Raw genomic sequence first — 17,883 nt, forward strand, 5'->3', positions numbered from 1 at the left:
AATTCACAAAAATTTCAACGATTCAGTCAATTTCATTAAAATTATTGAATATTAATAAACTCTGAATTTTATATGAATTTCGATTCCCAGTTCATCACAACATATTGAATGTGATTTTCTCAAAGCCTGAGTGTTTGTGATTGTTTTATTTCTATTACTAAAATACAATACTGTTTTACATTGGGCTTCTTGGCCTGTTGTAGAATATATATTTTTTATGCTTGTGCAAACATTAGTCTTCTCGATATTTCTATACGGAGTCGAGTCGTGGACCCTGAAGGCAAAGGAACAGAAGGCAATTGATGCCTTTGAGATGTGGTGTTGGTGCTGAATGCTTCGAATTTCTTAGACAGAGCACAGGACGAACCAGTCAATCATCCAGAGACTGCATATAAAGGAACGGCTCTCGACAATATGTCTGAGACGAATTCTGCAGTTTTTTGGACATATTGTTAGGCGCGGATGGGACAACCTGGAGAGACTGGTGGTTTTAGGTGGTCTCCAGGGAAGGCGAATCAGAGGAAGAGTGTCTGCGCGCTGGAGCGACCAAGTGAAAGAGCTGACTGGGGGGGGCACCATCCATTCTGCCCTGAGAGAAGCGGAAGATCGAATGGAAAGTCTTGGTCGCTCAAAGGATGACGAAATTCAAATGTGGTCACGATCCTCACGAGTGTACGATCAAGAATATGTATACATATTTTTTTATACATAACAATAATTATTATAAGATATTAAAAAATTATAAGATGAAACAAGATTCTAATATAAGTCCCGTAAATATGACTGTCCTTCCCCATTTTTTAGTTACCCACAATAACTTTAAATGAACAGGCACTCTTCACCACTGCTATAAACAGATTATAACTGGCATCTTTCAATGTGTCAATGTGAAGTACCATCAATTTTTCTATGGCTACCAATTCAACCACAATAAAAGTTGTGTAATCATCAAGTAGTGTTGTAATAAAAAGTTTCATAAGACCGATTCAAGTTAACGTCTAAACTCTTTGTTTAAAACATAAGCATGGCATAGGGGTCCCAAAATACTAATATACTTTCTTTTGCATAAGCCCACTTGATGTATTTAAATTTATTTATTGATGAAGATTGAAATGCAACCCATTGTCTCTCACAAAATAAATATAATTTATGTAGGTTTGTTACGCCAAGATTTGGTGAACAAGATAAGAATAACTAAATAAATTATACTTTTAGATTGCCTGATGAATTTAATTTGTTTAAAACTTCAGAAAGCACAAAATTATGGAAATATTATGCATGCATTACTTATATATTAATCATTGTTGAGTTGTTAAAACGTTTTCCAAAATTTCCTGTCCATTTATAGTTTAGCAAAACCCACAATATTCTAAATAGTCATGTAATTAGTTAAAGAAACCTCCGAAGACTGTAAAACATCCAATATAAAGTCATCACATTGGAGATATTACAAACACTCGCTGACGACAAGCCCCTCACTCCCTCACTACCTGTTAGTTGCTCTAGTGCTTTTGTGTTCATCGGCGATGTTACCAATAAAATATTTTCTTAGAATAATTTACAAAATTCTTAAAATTCTAATTGATTTCAGTTTTGTACTATTCCATTTGAGCTATTTTTTGGGACCTGGGATTCACCTTTCAACATCTTCAAGCACTGGCACACCAATGGCAAATACACACTGACAACAAATACAGTTAATTATTGTTTATATAGCAATTTAATACAATAAAAGAAAATAAAAACTTTATTACCTAAGTAGTAAAGGACGTGTAAAATTTTTTTTTTAATATTTTGAATATTTAAAGTGCTTGTAAAAACCCGTAGTAAATAACTTAATTACTATGTATTAATACATAATAAGTGAGCACATTACAATATCATTACTCGTAGACGTAAAACCATAAAAATCATTAAATAACAGTGTAATAATAATAGGTCCTGTACAATCTGGATAATATTATATAATCAACTTTTTATGGGCAAGTTATATTTTCTTTAAATGAAAAAAACTTAGCCGCAAATAAGATGGAGTTCTTTTAAATCCTTTTTTTATTGTAAATTTTCAGGTACTTGATGAACCTCTTAATTATAACAGTGAGAGAATCATTAATGGTGGACATTTTATATTTAATTGCAAATTGTATGTATTCACCAATTTTAATTTTGTAGCTGTTTTAATGCTGTATTATGTATTTTATTAGATCTCTTGTATTTTGTGGTTTGGAGGAGGATAGGTATTGCAGATGAAAGACGGTAGTGAGAATTTATTTACTGTTTCAAATAACTACAATCGATGCAATATAATAAATATAACGGTAGTTCGGTGCGATGTGTCTTTGATGGAAACTTGTAATCGAGTGAGATGTCCAATCGATTCTGACCCGCTGTTTATTTACCGGTGGGCGCACTATTAAATAATATGTTGAAATCATTATGAAATCATATTAATTCGTTACATTATGAAATTGCAGATCCACTATCTCATAACATTACGAAATCATATTATATATAGGTACTGACTGATTGTACGTGAAAAATTAATATTTAATAAATAATATTATAATTGAGATCTGGGTTACAGGAATCCGATGAAAGCAACAGATCCATTGTAGGTCCGAAAACAATGATTTTCTTCAACTTCTTTGGGTGTACCTATTTTGGAGGTAAAAAGGAGTTGTTTAAAATTATATTATTATGTACACCGGAAAGAGGTCATTGAAAATTTGACGTCAGAAAACCAATTTATTTTCATGAGGATAAGATATTTTGTGAATGAAATAGATTATTTTCATCGCGTATTGGGAAGGAAGTTAAAAACTATTATCTATTTTCCAGGGAGGTATAAAATATTCTAATGACATGTAATCTTCGGAGAAGGGGCTGAAACTCTGTGACATCATTTAGAAACAACCCCTACAATTTACTGTAAATACAGTGGTAAGAGTTAATGATATTCTGCCACAAACCACCACTGTTTGTTGACAAACAAACCACTGGACATAAAAAGATTGCATTAAGTATAATGGAAAGACTAATATATTAATAAAGTTAGGTTCTTGTATACATCATTAGATTTATCGCATCGGAAATCAGATCATTAAATCACATTAGTATTAATTTAAACCTTCAAACAATTCATCCAAATTCAGTGAACTAGTTTTAACAAGATTCTAGATTGCATCACGTGTGAAGAATAGACCTTTTGAAATGGTTCTCAAAGGGTAAACATTCTGTATTAGCCTTAAAAATATAACACAATATTTTCTGCAAAAAGCATTTACTAGTTATAATAATATGTAAATCAGTAATTATTATTTATTCTTAGCTGGAAATCTCATCTACAGGAAAAATAAAAACACTAATTAATTTGAGTCTAAGGGGAGTAAACACGCAATCTATATCATCCTCAGACTTCAGTTCTTCACTCCTCCATCGTCAACATCTAGCATCTCTTACATCCATACTGGTGACTTCAAACACGTCGCCAAAGTGGTGACCTTAACAACATCACCAAACGGCAGGCATACCGTAGTAAAATGTCTAAATGTATAAACCGGCTTTAAACTCGCGTGTGTTGCTGATATAAGAGTAAGATTTTTATTAGTGTACTATTTCTACCTTAGGGTGGATTTATTTTTTCGGACACAGGTGGTACCCTTAGCCCTGGGATCATTACTGCTTGTCAAAAATTTGTTCTGTGTCTATAGAAAAGGGTTTTAAGAAATGTTGAATATCTAACAATCTGGATGGGAGTGAATGAGAAAATACTATAAATTATACATTTAACTATGCATAATGATTTAAGAGACAGATCCACTATTCAAGCATATCTGAATAATATATTTTTTTAGGATCATAGATATTGTATATATATAATACAGATATTGATAGATCACTGGTATAAGTTTCTTATTCAAAACAAATATTAACTGAATATTACATAATGAATCCTATTTTCGAATATTGAACGGTACGGAAGACGATAAAAATGTAATAAATTCAACACAATATGAATAGTTGCATATCATTTAGTTCAGGGTTGGCGAACCAATGGCACGTGTGCCAGAGATGGTACGTACAAAAAGTTAACTGGCACGTGAACGATTAGCAAATTCAATTTTTTTATGCATAGTATTTCCGGACTATTCATTTATATTTCATCTTTCCATACACCCATATATTTTTAAGCTGGCAACACTGCTATTAACATTAAATGTCGATGGCAGCAAATTTTGTTGTCATCGGAGTTATATTTATTATTGGTTACCATAATTATTAGATCCAGCTGTTGTTTGCCGTAGCAAGTGTCTGTGAAGACCAGTGCATGCATTTTATTTAGTTTAATAAATTATATTCAACAGTGCAAGTAAAGAAAACTAGGATTATTAAAATCAAGCAGCAGAGACTTTCAAAGTTGGTGGACTGAGGCAGTATGCATTTAGTATTCTGGAACAGTTGTGTGCAGAACCTCGTCAGTAAAACGGTATTATGTGACAAACCTAAAATCATCCTCCACGACAAAAAAGAATTTGATCGGGCAATTAAAAATAAAAATATTCAATCAACAAACCTTATGAAATTTATCGGTAGTCATTTAAATATAATAGCTGATTGTTATTTTGCCTCAAAAATAATCGCTGAAAATGGAAAACCGTTCAGTGATAGGGAATAATAATATGAAAGAAGCGTGATTAAAATGCTCCCATGATTTCTTTGAAAAGTTTTAAAACATGAACAAAACTACTCAAAGAATAAAAGATATGCCTTTGGCTAAAAACACGGTGATAGATAGAATCTCAAGAACTCAATTGTAATTTTTAAAATTTTTCTATAGAATTCTTAAAAACTTTTTTTTCATTTTTTTCTCCATGAAAAACTGCTCGGCATGCAAGACAGTCGAAAAATAATATTTGGGAAATTTTGACACACGCATGTAATAAGGTACGCCAACCCTGATCTAGTTTAATAATTTCATATCATATTTGGAATCTATACAATTCTGTTTGTAATAAAAATGTTACATTTGGGATCCGTAGGCCTACCAGGATTTATCCCGCTGATCCTAGTTGTCTCTAACTATTTGGTATAAATCTCACCGGTCAATACTTACATAAATGTTATTGCTAACTGCGTGCCCATTTTTATACACGGAGTCGCTTTCCATTGCTTCACTGAGTAGACACCCTCATTTGACTTTGTAAAGAAATTAATTAGCAGGTATTTTGTTTTATGGTTTCTTTCAAGAAGGGTGAAATTTTAAAGAATGAACAGCTTTAAGAAGTGTTGCCATAGAGATCTATTCTTTGATAAATTAAAATGTTACGAGTAAAAAGTTGTTATGACAAACCCACACTGAGTCAGTGAGGGTGAACCTTTTCCACAAGTGTGCATTTATTACCAGTAATTAAAAAATAAACAAATAATTTGAATAAATTATGAAAAGATGTGCAAAACTTAACACTGTTTAATTTCAATTTCTTCCAAATTAAATACTACTATTTTCTCATGTATGTATTGTGAAGATGAAGGAATGCCAACGTTTTATAAAATTATGATATACCTAGTAATTATTGTCATTTAAATTTTTATAGTCTTTAGGAAACGAATATAGACAGAGGTTTTCAGGGAGTACGGGAGGGGGCATGGCCCCCACAAGGGGGGGGGGCTGACAGAGCTCTAGCCTGGGGGTCCGGGCTAATGAGGGGCCCAGCGTGGCGAGTCGACCAGATAAGTGAGATAAACACACATCACAAATTTGCTTTAATAGCAAAAAAAAGTCGCCTGCGGGGCTATTTTCCTTCCATAATGTTGTTATTTCAAATTATGTGGTTATAATTTTTAATTGTGTTTCGATACTCGACAACTCCATAGTTCAAATGGATGTATTAAAATATACAAAAAACACTAAATATACACATTAATTTTATCGCATACACCATTTGGAAAACACTACTGAAGAGCGTCACACTGCCTTTATCCTTCTCACACATCTGTAAACCTTTTATCTTACTCTAGCGCGTGTCGCAGAGATTATAAGGGTGCCGAATACTTTCTCACTCGCACTTATGCATCGTTTTTGTTCAGGCCTTGGGGGTACTCTTTAACCATCTATCATTAAAAGATGGAGTATAAAACTCCTCAATTAAATAAGTATATTGTGATAATACTCCATCCCGAAAGAATTAAAAAAAATCCCATACACTTTTAGGGTGTTAAAATTTTTGAATCTCAACATTGCATACATACTCCACTGTTTTTTTATAATCTGCTTTTTATTATTGTAAACAATACTCTTATGCAATATTTTGTTTAATGTTTACTATGATGTATTATGAAATATCTAATTTACTATGAAATTGCTCAGGGCATAATATTATGTTTTCATTATGTCATAATTTACCGAAGCGAACAATAAGGGTAGACCTGTCAACAACACTCACCCCTCAGACGTCTTACGCAATGATATTCAGAAACGGAAAAATCTCAATTCACTCTATCTTTTAAACTTCGTAAATTCAAAACAAATATTCTTCAGGAGACAGGAAAGATTGATTTAAATTGAATTTAAAAATTCACGGGTGAATAACTGGTTGTAGTTATATTGTGATTATGTATTATTTATTCTGTTCTATGGACACAAACTACAATAGTTTTGCTGATTGATTTTTGAAATGCCTGCATTATGGGTGCAAGAATCCTACATTGAGGTAAATAATCTATAATACTGGGGTGCCTATTCCAAAATCGACAAATAATCTGTAGATGAAATCACCAAAAAAAATTAAAATAATCATTCTAAATCTTTCTGCAATTTGTAAATCGGTTTGTTGGTTTCGGCTAATTCTACACATACCTACAAGTGTTTTCGTACGAATTACCAAACACGCAGAGAATAATTATTAGAAGTGTTCATTTACGTCGTATTTTAATATACTACGTGAAAATTAACAGAGTTAGTTAGATAGATAGTAATTCACTGATAATATTATAAGATTCGTCGTTACGTTATTTGTATGCTAAACTAATATAATTACTGTATTATGTGGCTATCTTATTATGCACTGTTTTAGAATCATCAGTCTTACCATTCTCAAAGCAAAGATAGAAAACTTAATGTAATCAATAATTGTTATAAGCACTTTAAATTCTAATCGTATTTTATGAAGATAAATAATTGATAAAAACAACATTATTATGTAAAATGTCTTTTGAATCACCATGTACAACTTAAAAGCTTTGTGATGTACAATTTTATAACAATATGTGTAATAGAAATGAATGATTTACCATTTCACGGCTAATAAAATAAGTCCACCTGTTAAGTTGGAATTTTGATGAAACGTTTGACTTTTTGTTAATTATTTTGTGATACATTTTAGAATAGCTAAATAAATATTAAAGCTAAGAAAAAGAAATAGGTTTTTAAATGATTTTATTTAACTGATCGTGTCTGCCTCATTGGCGAACATAATATAACACAGAACAGATTAATAATAATGTTTAAATGAAAAATCAGTATTCATAGATAAAGATTTTGAAGTTGTGATGGTGTGATGTATAAAAACTATAATATCATTTTTATAGCAATAATAAGATGAATTGTAATTACAATTAGCTCAGTCGTAAACAATGTAAAGTAAATGTGTTAAAAATTTATTTATTTCAGAGTGTTTGGACTATACCGAGAAAAAGCCTCATGATATTTTAGTATTACAGTGCTTGATGGCATTGTTGTTGAAATGAAGGCATAGAAAAATAATATTTTGTAAATTTCCGCATTAAAACATCTTGGTTAATATACATTTATGTGATTTTTGTGATTGGTCATCTAAATATTTTAAATAATTATAACATTATGTTGACGATTATATATTAATGGCGAAGGGTGGGGGTAGACTGTGGAGATCCAACATAAATAGTACACACTAAATTTAGTCAGACATACTTATTTGTTTTCATACCCTGCCCAAAGTAAACCATAATAGATATCAGATAAAAAATGTTCTTCTATCTATAATAGTACTTCTCAAACTGGGGGGGCCCAGGGGGCCATGGAGCTCCTGCTATGGAGCCGCGAAAGATTTCAGTATTTGAAAAAACAAAAATTATAACATGATCACTGGACGATACATGATACAAATCAGTCAAAATCTCGAGGTCAAATTTTTACACGATCACAGTACTTTATCCGATATGGATAAGAATTGTAGAACTTAGTAAACAACTTTGCCTCTTTCTTCCCATTTTAGTGATGTGTTTTGCTTCATATTTGGCGGATTAGTAAATGAATTGAATCTTTCTCTTCAGGGAAAAGATATCAACATTTTAATTCTGAATATCAAACTTCAAGCTTTCTAAAAAAACTTTCTTCATGGTCAAAAGGTACATCAAGGATACACTGATATGTTTTGATGCTTGAATGAGAGTGTCTTAACACCAATGAAATATCACTCTTGATTTCAATTAAAAGTGTTATACTTGATCACATTGTCGAATCACAACGATTTTTCAACATATATTTCTCAAACTTAAATGAATACCAAAAGTACAATAATTGCATAAGAACACCATTTGCTAAATCCTTAAAATATGATCACATTACGTGGGCAGCTTAAGAAGAATTGGTTGGTATTAGATCAGATACTTCCCTTGAAGTCGAGTTTAATGAAAAAAGTCTCGCACAATTTTGGATAAGGTGACATCAAGAATATTTGTCAATCGCAAAAGCAGCATTGTTAATGATAATTCCTTTTGCGACAACATACCTAGATATGCGAAACGGCATTTTCATCATTAATTACTGGTGATAAAAAATAAGCACAGGTTGTGTCTTTCATCGGAGACTTTGGAGCAAACCCTGCTAATTAGCATTTCAAACATTGTACCGGATATTGATTTATTATTTAAAAATATGCTATCACCCCCCTCTCATTAAATTGTTGTTGTAGGCTGTAGCTGTAATAAATTTGAAGTTTTTTTTTAAAATTTTTTTGCAATTTAATAAATTGTTCTATTATTTTTAATAAAAATGTACCAATAATAATACTTAATGTTAAATAAAGTACTATTGGTCACTAAAGACAACAATTTTTGTGGAGGGGAAGCCTTGGATTTATTTTTTCTGATTTAGGGGGCCGTGGTATGAAACAGTTTGAGAAGCACTGATCTATAACATATCTAAAATTATGTTGTATGTGTATTACATTTTTAGATATTTTATAGATAGAAGAATATTTTTTTATCTATTATGGTTAGGTTTTATATTTTTATTAGACCATGTCTGATTCTAATAAGGTCATATTGGCCTCTACTAACAAAACTAACCAGCACCATCTGCAATTTGTATTATTAGTTCAATGAAAACAAATAAGTCTGTCTGATAAAGTTCAGTGTGCACTATTTATGTCGGATCTCCACAGCTTACCTCCACTCTTCGCCACTGATATTATAGTCAACATTATGTAGTACCTATGTAATAAAACAATAACATCCATAAAACAAACACTTTTTCAGCTTCATTCTCATATATTATTTTCCGTCTAGTAGAGAAGATTTCTTCAAGATCTTTGATTACATTATATTAAAAATAACTACTATTAATATAAACTTAAATTATAAAATGTAATAAAATGTGAATTTGTTGAATCGAACCGCATCATATTATTACTTAATTTTGTTTTCATATTTATTATTAAAATTTAGTTTATTAAGTTTACTAAGCATCGCCTAAGAGATTTTTGACTACTTCACAGTTTTAATATTTTTATTATCTATTTTAAAAAACATCGATTTTTATAAAAATATAAATATAGATAATTTGACATCCTTTTTATAATAAATCCTAAAATAAAAAAATATTTTTCATTTTCATGTTTTCAGATACATATTTATTAACAGTTGAAATTGTAAATTATCAAAAAAACGTCTCAAATTGCAAGCTTCGTATTTTTCCGCTAGGTGCCTCTGGTAGGTAAAGACATCACCTTAATGATAATATTGTATGATTCTGCAATCAGAATATTGTCATGTTGAGTTTATTGCTTTATGTACCTAGTGTAAAGGGTGGAAGCAGGGGTCGGGCAAATAGATGTATACACGAAAAAGTGGGAGAGAAGCTTTATGGTACAGACCGCCATTAAGATGCTGCACCCATATAACAATAGAAAGCCTATACCGTATTATGATCTATTTTAACACAATTAGAAAAGGTCTAAGATACATGCTTACTTGTTACAAAAATCTTAGAAAAAATCTTGCACTGAGTGCGTTTCGGACACATATCTTTTACTTTCTTCATGAGTGTTATTAAATAATTAAGCTACCGATCCAAATATCCTCCTTTCAAACAATTTCTAATAAATACGCTATCTGAGTTGTGAGGGCATGGATGGATACGCTAAACTTTGCATTACTCGTTACGACATCTATATTATATAATTATGTTTCATTGGATAAAATCTTGCTTTACTTTTGTAACACCGATACAAGCCATTTGTAACTTTTAATAAAATTCATCTCAGGCTCAAAGGTTTGATATTTTCTACAAATGAATCTTGCAATGCAAATTAATGTGTTGCAGCTAATTTAATTATTAGTGTTAGTAACTCTTTTAACGATGAGCAAAAAAGTATTGCATATTAATATAATTAAATGTAAAGGTATTTATAATTTTCAGTCATTTAATTAACAATTAATAAACAAAACCATTTAAATAAAAAATAAATAAACTGAATTAAACTTACAGTAAATAGAGGATAAGGGAGACAACCAACACAGAACAACTCTACAGAGATACTAAGCACCGAAATAAGGTGCGTATCCAATATCAACTGGTAACATTTTCATGTTGAATACATAATAGATTTTGCTCTACAGGTAAAAAGCACCCTTTACTAATACTACTCTAGCTTGCATAACCATTGTGGATCTATTTACAAAATACACATCTATAAGTTAATTCAATACATTTATACCTACTGCACTGGTATATGTGGAAAATATGTCCATGTATTGTATTAATTACATAACTGGTTTGAGTTATTGATTAAATTATATCAGATGTGATCAAGCCTTATGCATAGACATTTATTTTTATTTATAAATTTATTCCTTCCTATCTTATACAATTTCAATCATTTTGAAGCATGGTCATGTTTTATGCTATCATTCTCTATAAAACTTAAAAGTTCATATGTGCGCCTTTATTCCATTGTACCCACTGTGACACTATCGTGACGGGATTATTGAGTTGTTATTATCTTGGTTACCTACACTAAGCAATTATCTAGAGTAGGTAACCAAAGTAATAACTTACTAATCTCGTTGCGATACATTCTACTCACGGGTGGGTACAATGGAATAAAGCCGCTGGTCTGGTTTAAAGCCTCTATAATGTTTTCTTAAATAAGATTTTGATCCAGGGCATGGTTATTGGTGATGTTCGCCCTTCCTTCCCTCCACTTCTCATAATGAAAATGGTCAACAACCAATCCTCAAAAAAAAATGTTTTAACTAGGTACCACAAAAACTAACTACACACTGGATCATAATATAATATTCCGGCTGATGCGAATGTGATGAATACATTATTACTATAGTGATTAACACCAGATTTCTTATTTAAAAGTACCCACCATAAAGACAAGTTAAGCGGTAATTGCCATGTACGCTCCTAATTGGAACATATAAGCCTCTCCAGTATTTGAGTTGTAATAAAATGGGTACCTACATTTTTTGCGAGGATCAGTTGTTAGCCATTGATTGGGTCATAGGTACCTACTCAAAATTTTAGTTTTATCATAAAATTATTTTTGGCAATTATTTTATAACCAAAGATTAAATTGATTGTTGACCGCGACTCTGCCGTTTAAAAAATGCTGCATATTTAATGAAAATGTATGGAATAGATTTTATAAAATATTCTCTTTTATAAAACCTTTTTAGAAGGAAATATGGAGGTACCGATGTAGTTATAAAATATTGATTTCTTACCTTACAGCAATTTTAATGTGACTACATTTTATACGGAAGATATTTTTTCCTTTTGGTGAAAATCTTGGTCTACGAACATGGAAAATAATAAATTAATCAACCTTGATTATGAAGGAAAAATAACTTTATGGCTATTCAAAAAAATATTCATAGTGGTGCCGCCCTTGTGTAGTTTATTTGTTATTTTGTTGGTAATATCTATATAGATTATCGTGAAATTGTGTAGTTTTAAAATTTTACAAAATAACTAATTAATTACGTTTAAAAAGTTCCGAAAGTGTGATAGTTTTGTGAAGCTATTCAGAAACCGAAATATAAAATATAATACTAGCAACATTAAAATTATTGCCGTTTAACTGTCAAAACAAAAGAGACGTCAGAGTTGGTGTGTGATCGCATCAAATATATTTTTTAGAAATAGTAATATAATTCGTATCACTTAAATTTATTCAAAATGAGCGAAGACGCTTTTCCAGAAGAAAGTTTGCCGTCTGATTTATCCATGGCGATCGGCCTCATGTCGATGGCAAACAATCAGGAATCCACCCAGAAAGACGATTCAAATGGACCGTCTGCGGCGAAGATGGACAAACAAAAAAGTATGATTAGTAATGATTTATTAATCGTTGTTTATTTAGATCTAAAATTAACTATGATTCTAAACCAACAATATTCTAAAGCTAGTCAGTTGCTTTATTCATTATTATTATCTTTGGCAGGTAGTGTTTTTTAAATCTCAAGTTTATTTTTTAACTAAAGAAATCTTTTGAAAATTCTTTGATGTGTATTGATTATTAAAATGACGGATATCAGTGAAATGTATTTAATTGTAGTTTGTACTCAAAACATAACTCTCTTGTGTTTCAGTCGACATTCTATTGAAAGCTACCGGAAATGCACCTATTATGAAGAAGAAAAAATGGTCTGTTGACGCAGAAAAACCCATCGGATGGATCATGGAGTTTGTTAAGAAGTACCTCAAACTAGACGCCAACGAGAAACTGGTAAAAACAGCCACTTTTATTAAGTTAGGATTCTAATCAGTAAAAGGAAATGTTAGAAAAAAACAATAAAACTATTTAGTTGTTATAGATACGATGGTTTTGTATGTGACAAGATGAAAATAATGGGGCTACAATATTGGCTTGGCCATACTCAGCAGCATTTTTGAAATGGTATCCCTTATTTTATTGGAAATTTTTGCTTGTATTATTTTAGCTAAAAATAGTGTTTTGTATTTTATATAGCTGATTATTTTGTATTATAGTTATTTTATTAATTCTTAAAATAGTATCCACTGTGTAGTATGTAACCACTATTTTCTACGTTGAACATCAATTGGAATGAATGGAAAGAAATTTCAGATTGTAATCTCGCTCTGGATGTAGATATTGTATGTAGATCAATAGATATTAATAGTGTACCGACAGAGCTACAACTTGAGATTATTGATCTGCAGTGTGACACTGATTTAAGAGAATTGCATTGTCGTGAAGAAATCTCCAAATTTTACAATGCCCTTAATTCAGACAAATTCGACCAACTTAAAGATTATGCAACAAAAATGTTCATTATTTTTGGATCAACCTATATATGTGAACAAACATTTTCGATCATGAACCTCAATAAAAATTCTTTACGATCAAATATCTCCGATGCCCATTTAGAAGCAGTTTTGAGAATATCAACTATAAAATTAACACCTGAATTTAAAAAAAATGTTCAAAAATGTACAACAGTTTCATTCTTCTCATTAATTTTTTTGTAATGTTTATTTTTCGTGATAATAAATAGTGTATATCTAAAAATGGTATTTTACTTGCGGCCCGCCCGACTCTTACTAACATTTCTTCTATTTCTTTGTTTTTCATGTCATGTTGTGAACGTCCTGAATTGGTAATTTGTAAATTTCAATTTGAACAGATTAATATTAAAGTACAGCACAGTACCTACTGTGGAGAACCAGTTATCATGCTGGATTCCGATTGGTGGATCATGGGCTCGAATCCCTCAACGAAGTAATCAATTTAACATTATTTTTTATTAATGTAGAGTTATGATCAACCAATTCTTTTTGAATTCTTGAAACCCTTGAAATTCATGATTTAGCATCGGTTCAGACATGGCGGATTCCACGCGAAGTCTTCTATATATTCGTTCACACTTGTCCGCGGCGGAGCTAGTACAAATTGACTCCGCCGTGTCGGAACCGAGGCTTACTCTTTTTACAGTACTTAATTATTATTTTCCAGTTCCTGTATGTCAACCAAACTTTTGCACCGTCTCCCGATCAGATGGTGAAGAATCTATACGAGTGTTTTGGAACGGACGGCAAACTGATTCTGCATTACTGTAAAAGCCAAGCGTGGGGATGAAAGTCATATTTTTTTTTTTATAAGTCATATGTATGTCTAAATATTATGTACAGCTGTAATAATTTTTGTTTCCTTCTATAAATTGTATGTATAAAGATGCTACAATGTCAGTCAAAATTTCTATAAAGCTTTTCTTATATCATCATCGTCAGTCTGAATCTATCCACTGCTGGATGAAGGCCTCTCCAAGCTGATTCCAGTTCTCTTGGTCCTGTGCGTTGTGTTGCCACGTACTTTCCGCAGAATTTTATCATTTCATCGATCCAACGTTTTCTAGGTCTCCCTTGAGAACGTTTTGTACCTCGCGGGTACCACTGGATGACTAGATAACGATTGTCCCTTCTTTTTATATATAGTCATTTAAATGTCAGCTATTGTGAAATGGATTGTGCATACTCAAAAGCAGTAATTGCTATTGTTGATATTTTATAATACGTATTATTAATATTTTGAAAATGTTTAAAGATCACAACTGAATTATTTGACATTCCTATTATCAAAATGCATTTCTGTTTTGTTATTATTAAAAATATAGTATTGTTTCAAAATGCTTCTTAAAATAAAATGAGTGAAAAATAGAACTATGTTAACAGGATAATTACCCCCTGGACAAAACCGCCCATTTGAAATATCAATAAATTAAATTAAATATGATAAGAAAGAGTTAATATGTCTAAATATTTCATGAGTATAATTTTAATTATTACTATTAATCACAGGTTCGCTGCCGGCGGAGCCGATCGGAGACGCATGGCCACTCATAGTCGGTGCCGCCGAATCCGATCAGAGCCGCCTGTATAGTAATCACGAAGATGTCATTCTTTCACTGGCACTACCCTTGAGTGGTCTATTTCTTAGATGGCATCGTAGTTGAATACGTTACCAATATTTTTCGCTAGTCTGTTTTTATTTTGCATCATAATTTGATTTTTATAGACATTTTTCGGCACGTGTGTTTTATAAGGTGTTAGTGAAACGTACTGTTTTCATATATTTTTTCCATCATTTTATTTTACTCCTGATTTCCTATACCTCTTATTCATTATGAGTGATGAAGCTGGACAGTCACAACGTAAAAGGCCGTGTACTGTACACCGCCAGGCAATAACAGATGAAGTCATTGAAGACAATATCGAAATTCAATACAGTGACGATGAACTCGATTTTGTGCCAAGTGACTGAATGGTCTAGTGAGGATTTTGACGAAGAAGAAGAGCATTCTCCACTTTATTTTGAGGATATAAGCCCAATAGGTCCGGATTCAGATACTGAAGTTTTGGCCCAACCTGCCACACAACCTGGCCCTGCTGCACTTTCCACTGACCGACCGACAGCCACCTGTACAGTGGTCGAACTCACCTGTGACCCAATGAAAACAGATATCAGATTTTCAAAATGACGAAAACTTTTAGTGTCGTAACCGGGAGACTTGCAATAGATTTTTTTTTTATTATTCGATGATAACTTGTGCAAATTGATAGTCGAAAATATGCCATCGACATATTTTGTTCTAAAGGAATCACTGAACAGTCAAGAATAACATCCTGGAAAGAATTAACAATTGAGAAGTTGAAAGTGTTGGCTTTCTTCTACTTACTGGCACATTTCAACTCACCAGATTACAGGATTATTGGAAAACTCACCGATTGTTCAGTATTCCAATATTCATTGGACAAAAAATAATGTCAAGGAATCGATTTTTGTTGATAATGCGGTAATGCTTTCATTTTTCGGATAATAATGAAGAAAACAGAATGTCCTGTCAAAAAGACGGCCTGTCATCAATTATTATAATGTTAAAATGACAGCGATTTATTATCCGGACAGAGAGCTTTCATTGGACGAAAACATGATGTTAAGGCGTGGACGATTGGTGTTTCGTATTTACATCAAGAATAAATGTCATAAATATGGTGTGAAGCTATACATGCTGACAGAATCAGATGGAACAATTTTAAGATTCATTGTTTACACCGGAGCAAACGATGCCGATCTTAGTGGGACGGGCCATGCAACAAAAGTGGTGTTAGAAGTTGATGGAAGACAAATTACATACGGGCCATGGGTTATACATGGCTAATTTTTATAACAGTTATCCATTGGCACTAAATCTCCTCGAAAAAAAAACATATTATGTAACGGGAACATTGCGATCTAATCTGAGACGGGAGATCAGGACGGAAGAGGTTCGACAAAAAAAATTGAGAAAAGGGGAGAATATTTCAAAATTCAACCATAGTGTCCACGTTGCAAAATGGAAGGATAAGAGAGATGTAATGTACATTTCAACAGACAGTTTTTAAAAATAAAAGAGGAAAAGGGTTCCAAAAACCGTTATCGATTATATAGTATAATAAATACATGTCTGGAGTGGACCGCCAAGATCAGTTATTATCATTTTATCCATGTGAGAGAAAGACAATTCGATGGTACAAGAAATTGTTCATACACACGCTCCAACTGTTATTGATAAATTCATAAAAATTATGTAATAGATACTCCAATCAAAAGAAAATGTCCCTCTATGACTTTAGACTTTCTGTAATAAACACGTTAATTCCGCAATCACCACAACCACGCACACATCAACCCTCGACATCAAGAAGTCATAGAATTCAACTTATCAATGAGATGTGTGCCGACAAACCTTCCACTCAAAGGATAAACCGCAAAAGATGCCAATTTTGCTCGAAAATGGGAAAGGGAAAAAGGCTAACAAGACACCATTGTATTGACTGTAAAGACAAGCCTGGCTTGTGTCGAGTGCTTCAATGAATATCACGAAACATTATAAACTTGTGTTTCTTTGTGCGGTTTTTCATAATTTACTTTTATTCTTGTATTACTATGTGCGATTTCTTTTATTTACTTGTTGTCTTGTGTTTCTGTGAGCTTTTTTAGTACTTACTTTTCTTCCTGCGTTTCTATGTACGATTTTTCATTATTTTCTCTTATTCTTATGTTTCTGAGTATGGGATATTTTATTTTTATACGGAGGGTTAATTAATGTCCATGGGCGTAATTGTTCTATAACCTACATACAATTATTACATATTACCATTTGAGATTGTCCATATATGACATTGCACATTTTTGGGTATCTTTTTGACCACATGTCACATATTTTCACCACAAAAATTAAATCCCCTTTCTAAATTATCTCACTTTTTTGAACTATTCATTAAATTTTGGAATGATCAATTATTTCAGTAAGTAGTGTCATGTCAGTATTTTTTATTCTCGGAAAAAAAATATATTCGTAGTTGCTCTCAGAAATTATCGCATTAGGTATATCAAACCCCCTTCCCCAATTGGGATGTGATGTCATATAGACGACCGTTTTGTTTAAAACAATTAAAATACATTATCCTGTGTGGGATATTTTGATAATAATTTTACAATGTACCTATTATAAGTGATAGTTTATCTAAAATAAAACCAATATCCAAAACAAATCATTTTATTTCATACAAAATACCATTAATTATCATATTTCATATAAACCTAAGAAATC

General features: G+C 31.8%; 2 protein-coding genes across 2 annotated transcripts in view; one reads left to right on the plus strand and one right to left on the minus strand.

The window, feature by feature from the left end:
- Positions 1-12,104, minus strand: part of cry (circadian regulator cryptochrome) — a 37,903-nt gene extending 25,799 nt beyond the window's left edge. Inside the window, exon 1 of the mRNA XM_085949714.1 lies at positions 11,995-12,104. The gene's annotated coding sequence lies outside the window, so the exon portion shown is untranslated. The remainder of the gene's footprint in view (positions 1-11,994) is intronic.
- A 237-nt stretch (positions 12,105-12,341) lies between these two features.
- Atg12 (Autophagy-related 12) lies at positions 12,342-16,534 on the plus strand. Its single transcript, XM_085949722.1, has 3 exons — positions 12,342-12,593; positions 12,862-12,998; positions 14,247-16,534. Exons 1-3 carry the CDS (start codon positions 12,449-12,451, stop codon positions 14,367-14,369), a joined length of 405 nt encoding a protein of 134 aa, XP_085805848.1. The 5' UTR covers positions 12,342-12,448; the 3' UTR covers positions 14,370-16,534.
- Positions 16,535-17,883: the final 1,349 nt, after the last annotated feature.

The sequence above is a fragment of the Rhyacophila brunnea genome, unplaced genomic scaffold (genome assembly GCF_057557595.1).
Source record: "Rhyacophila brunnea isolate RB1 unplaced genomic scaffold, BYU_Rbru_1.0 scaffold_22, whole genome shotgun sequence".
Taxonomy (NCBI): Eukaryota; Metazoa; Arthropoda; class Insecta; order Trichoptera; family Rhyacophilidae; genus Rhyacophila; species Rhyacophila brunnea.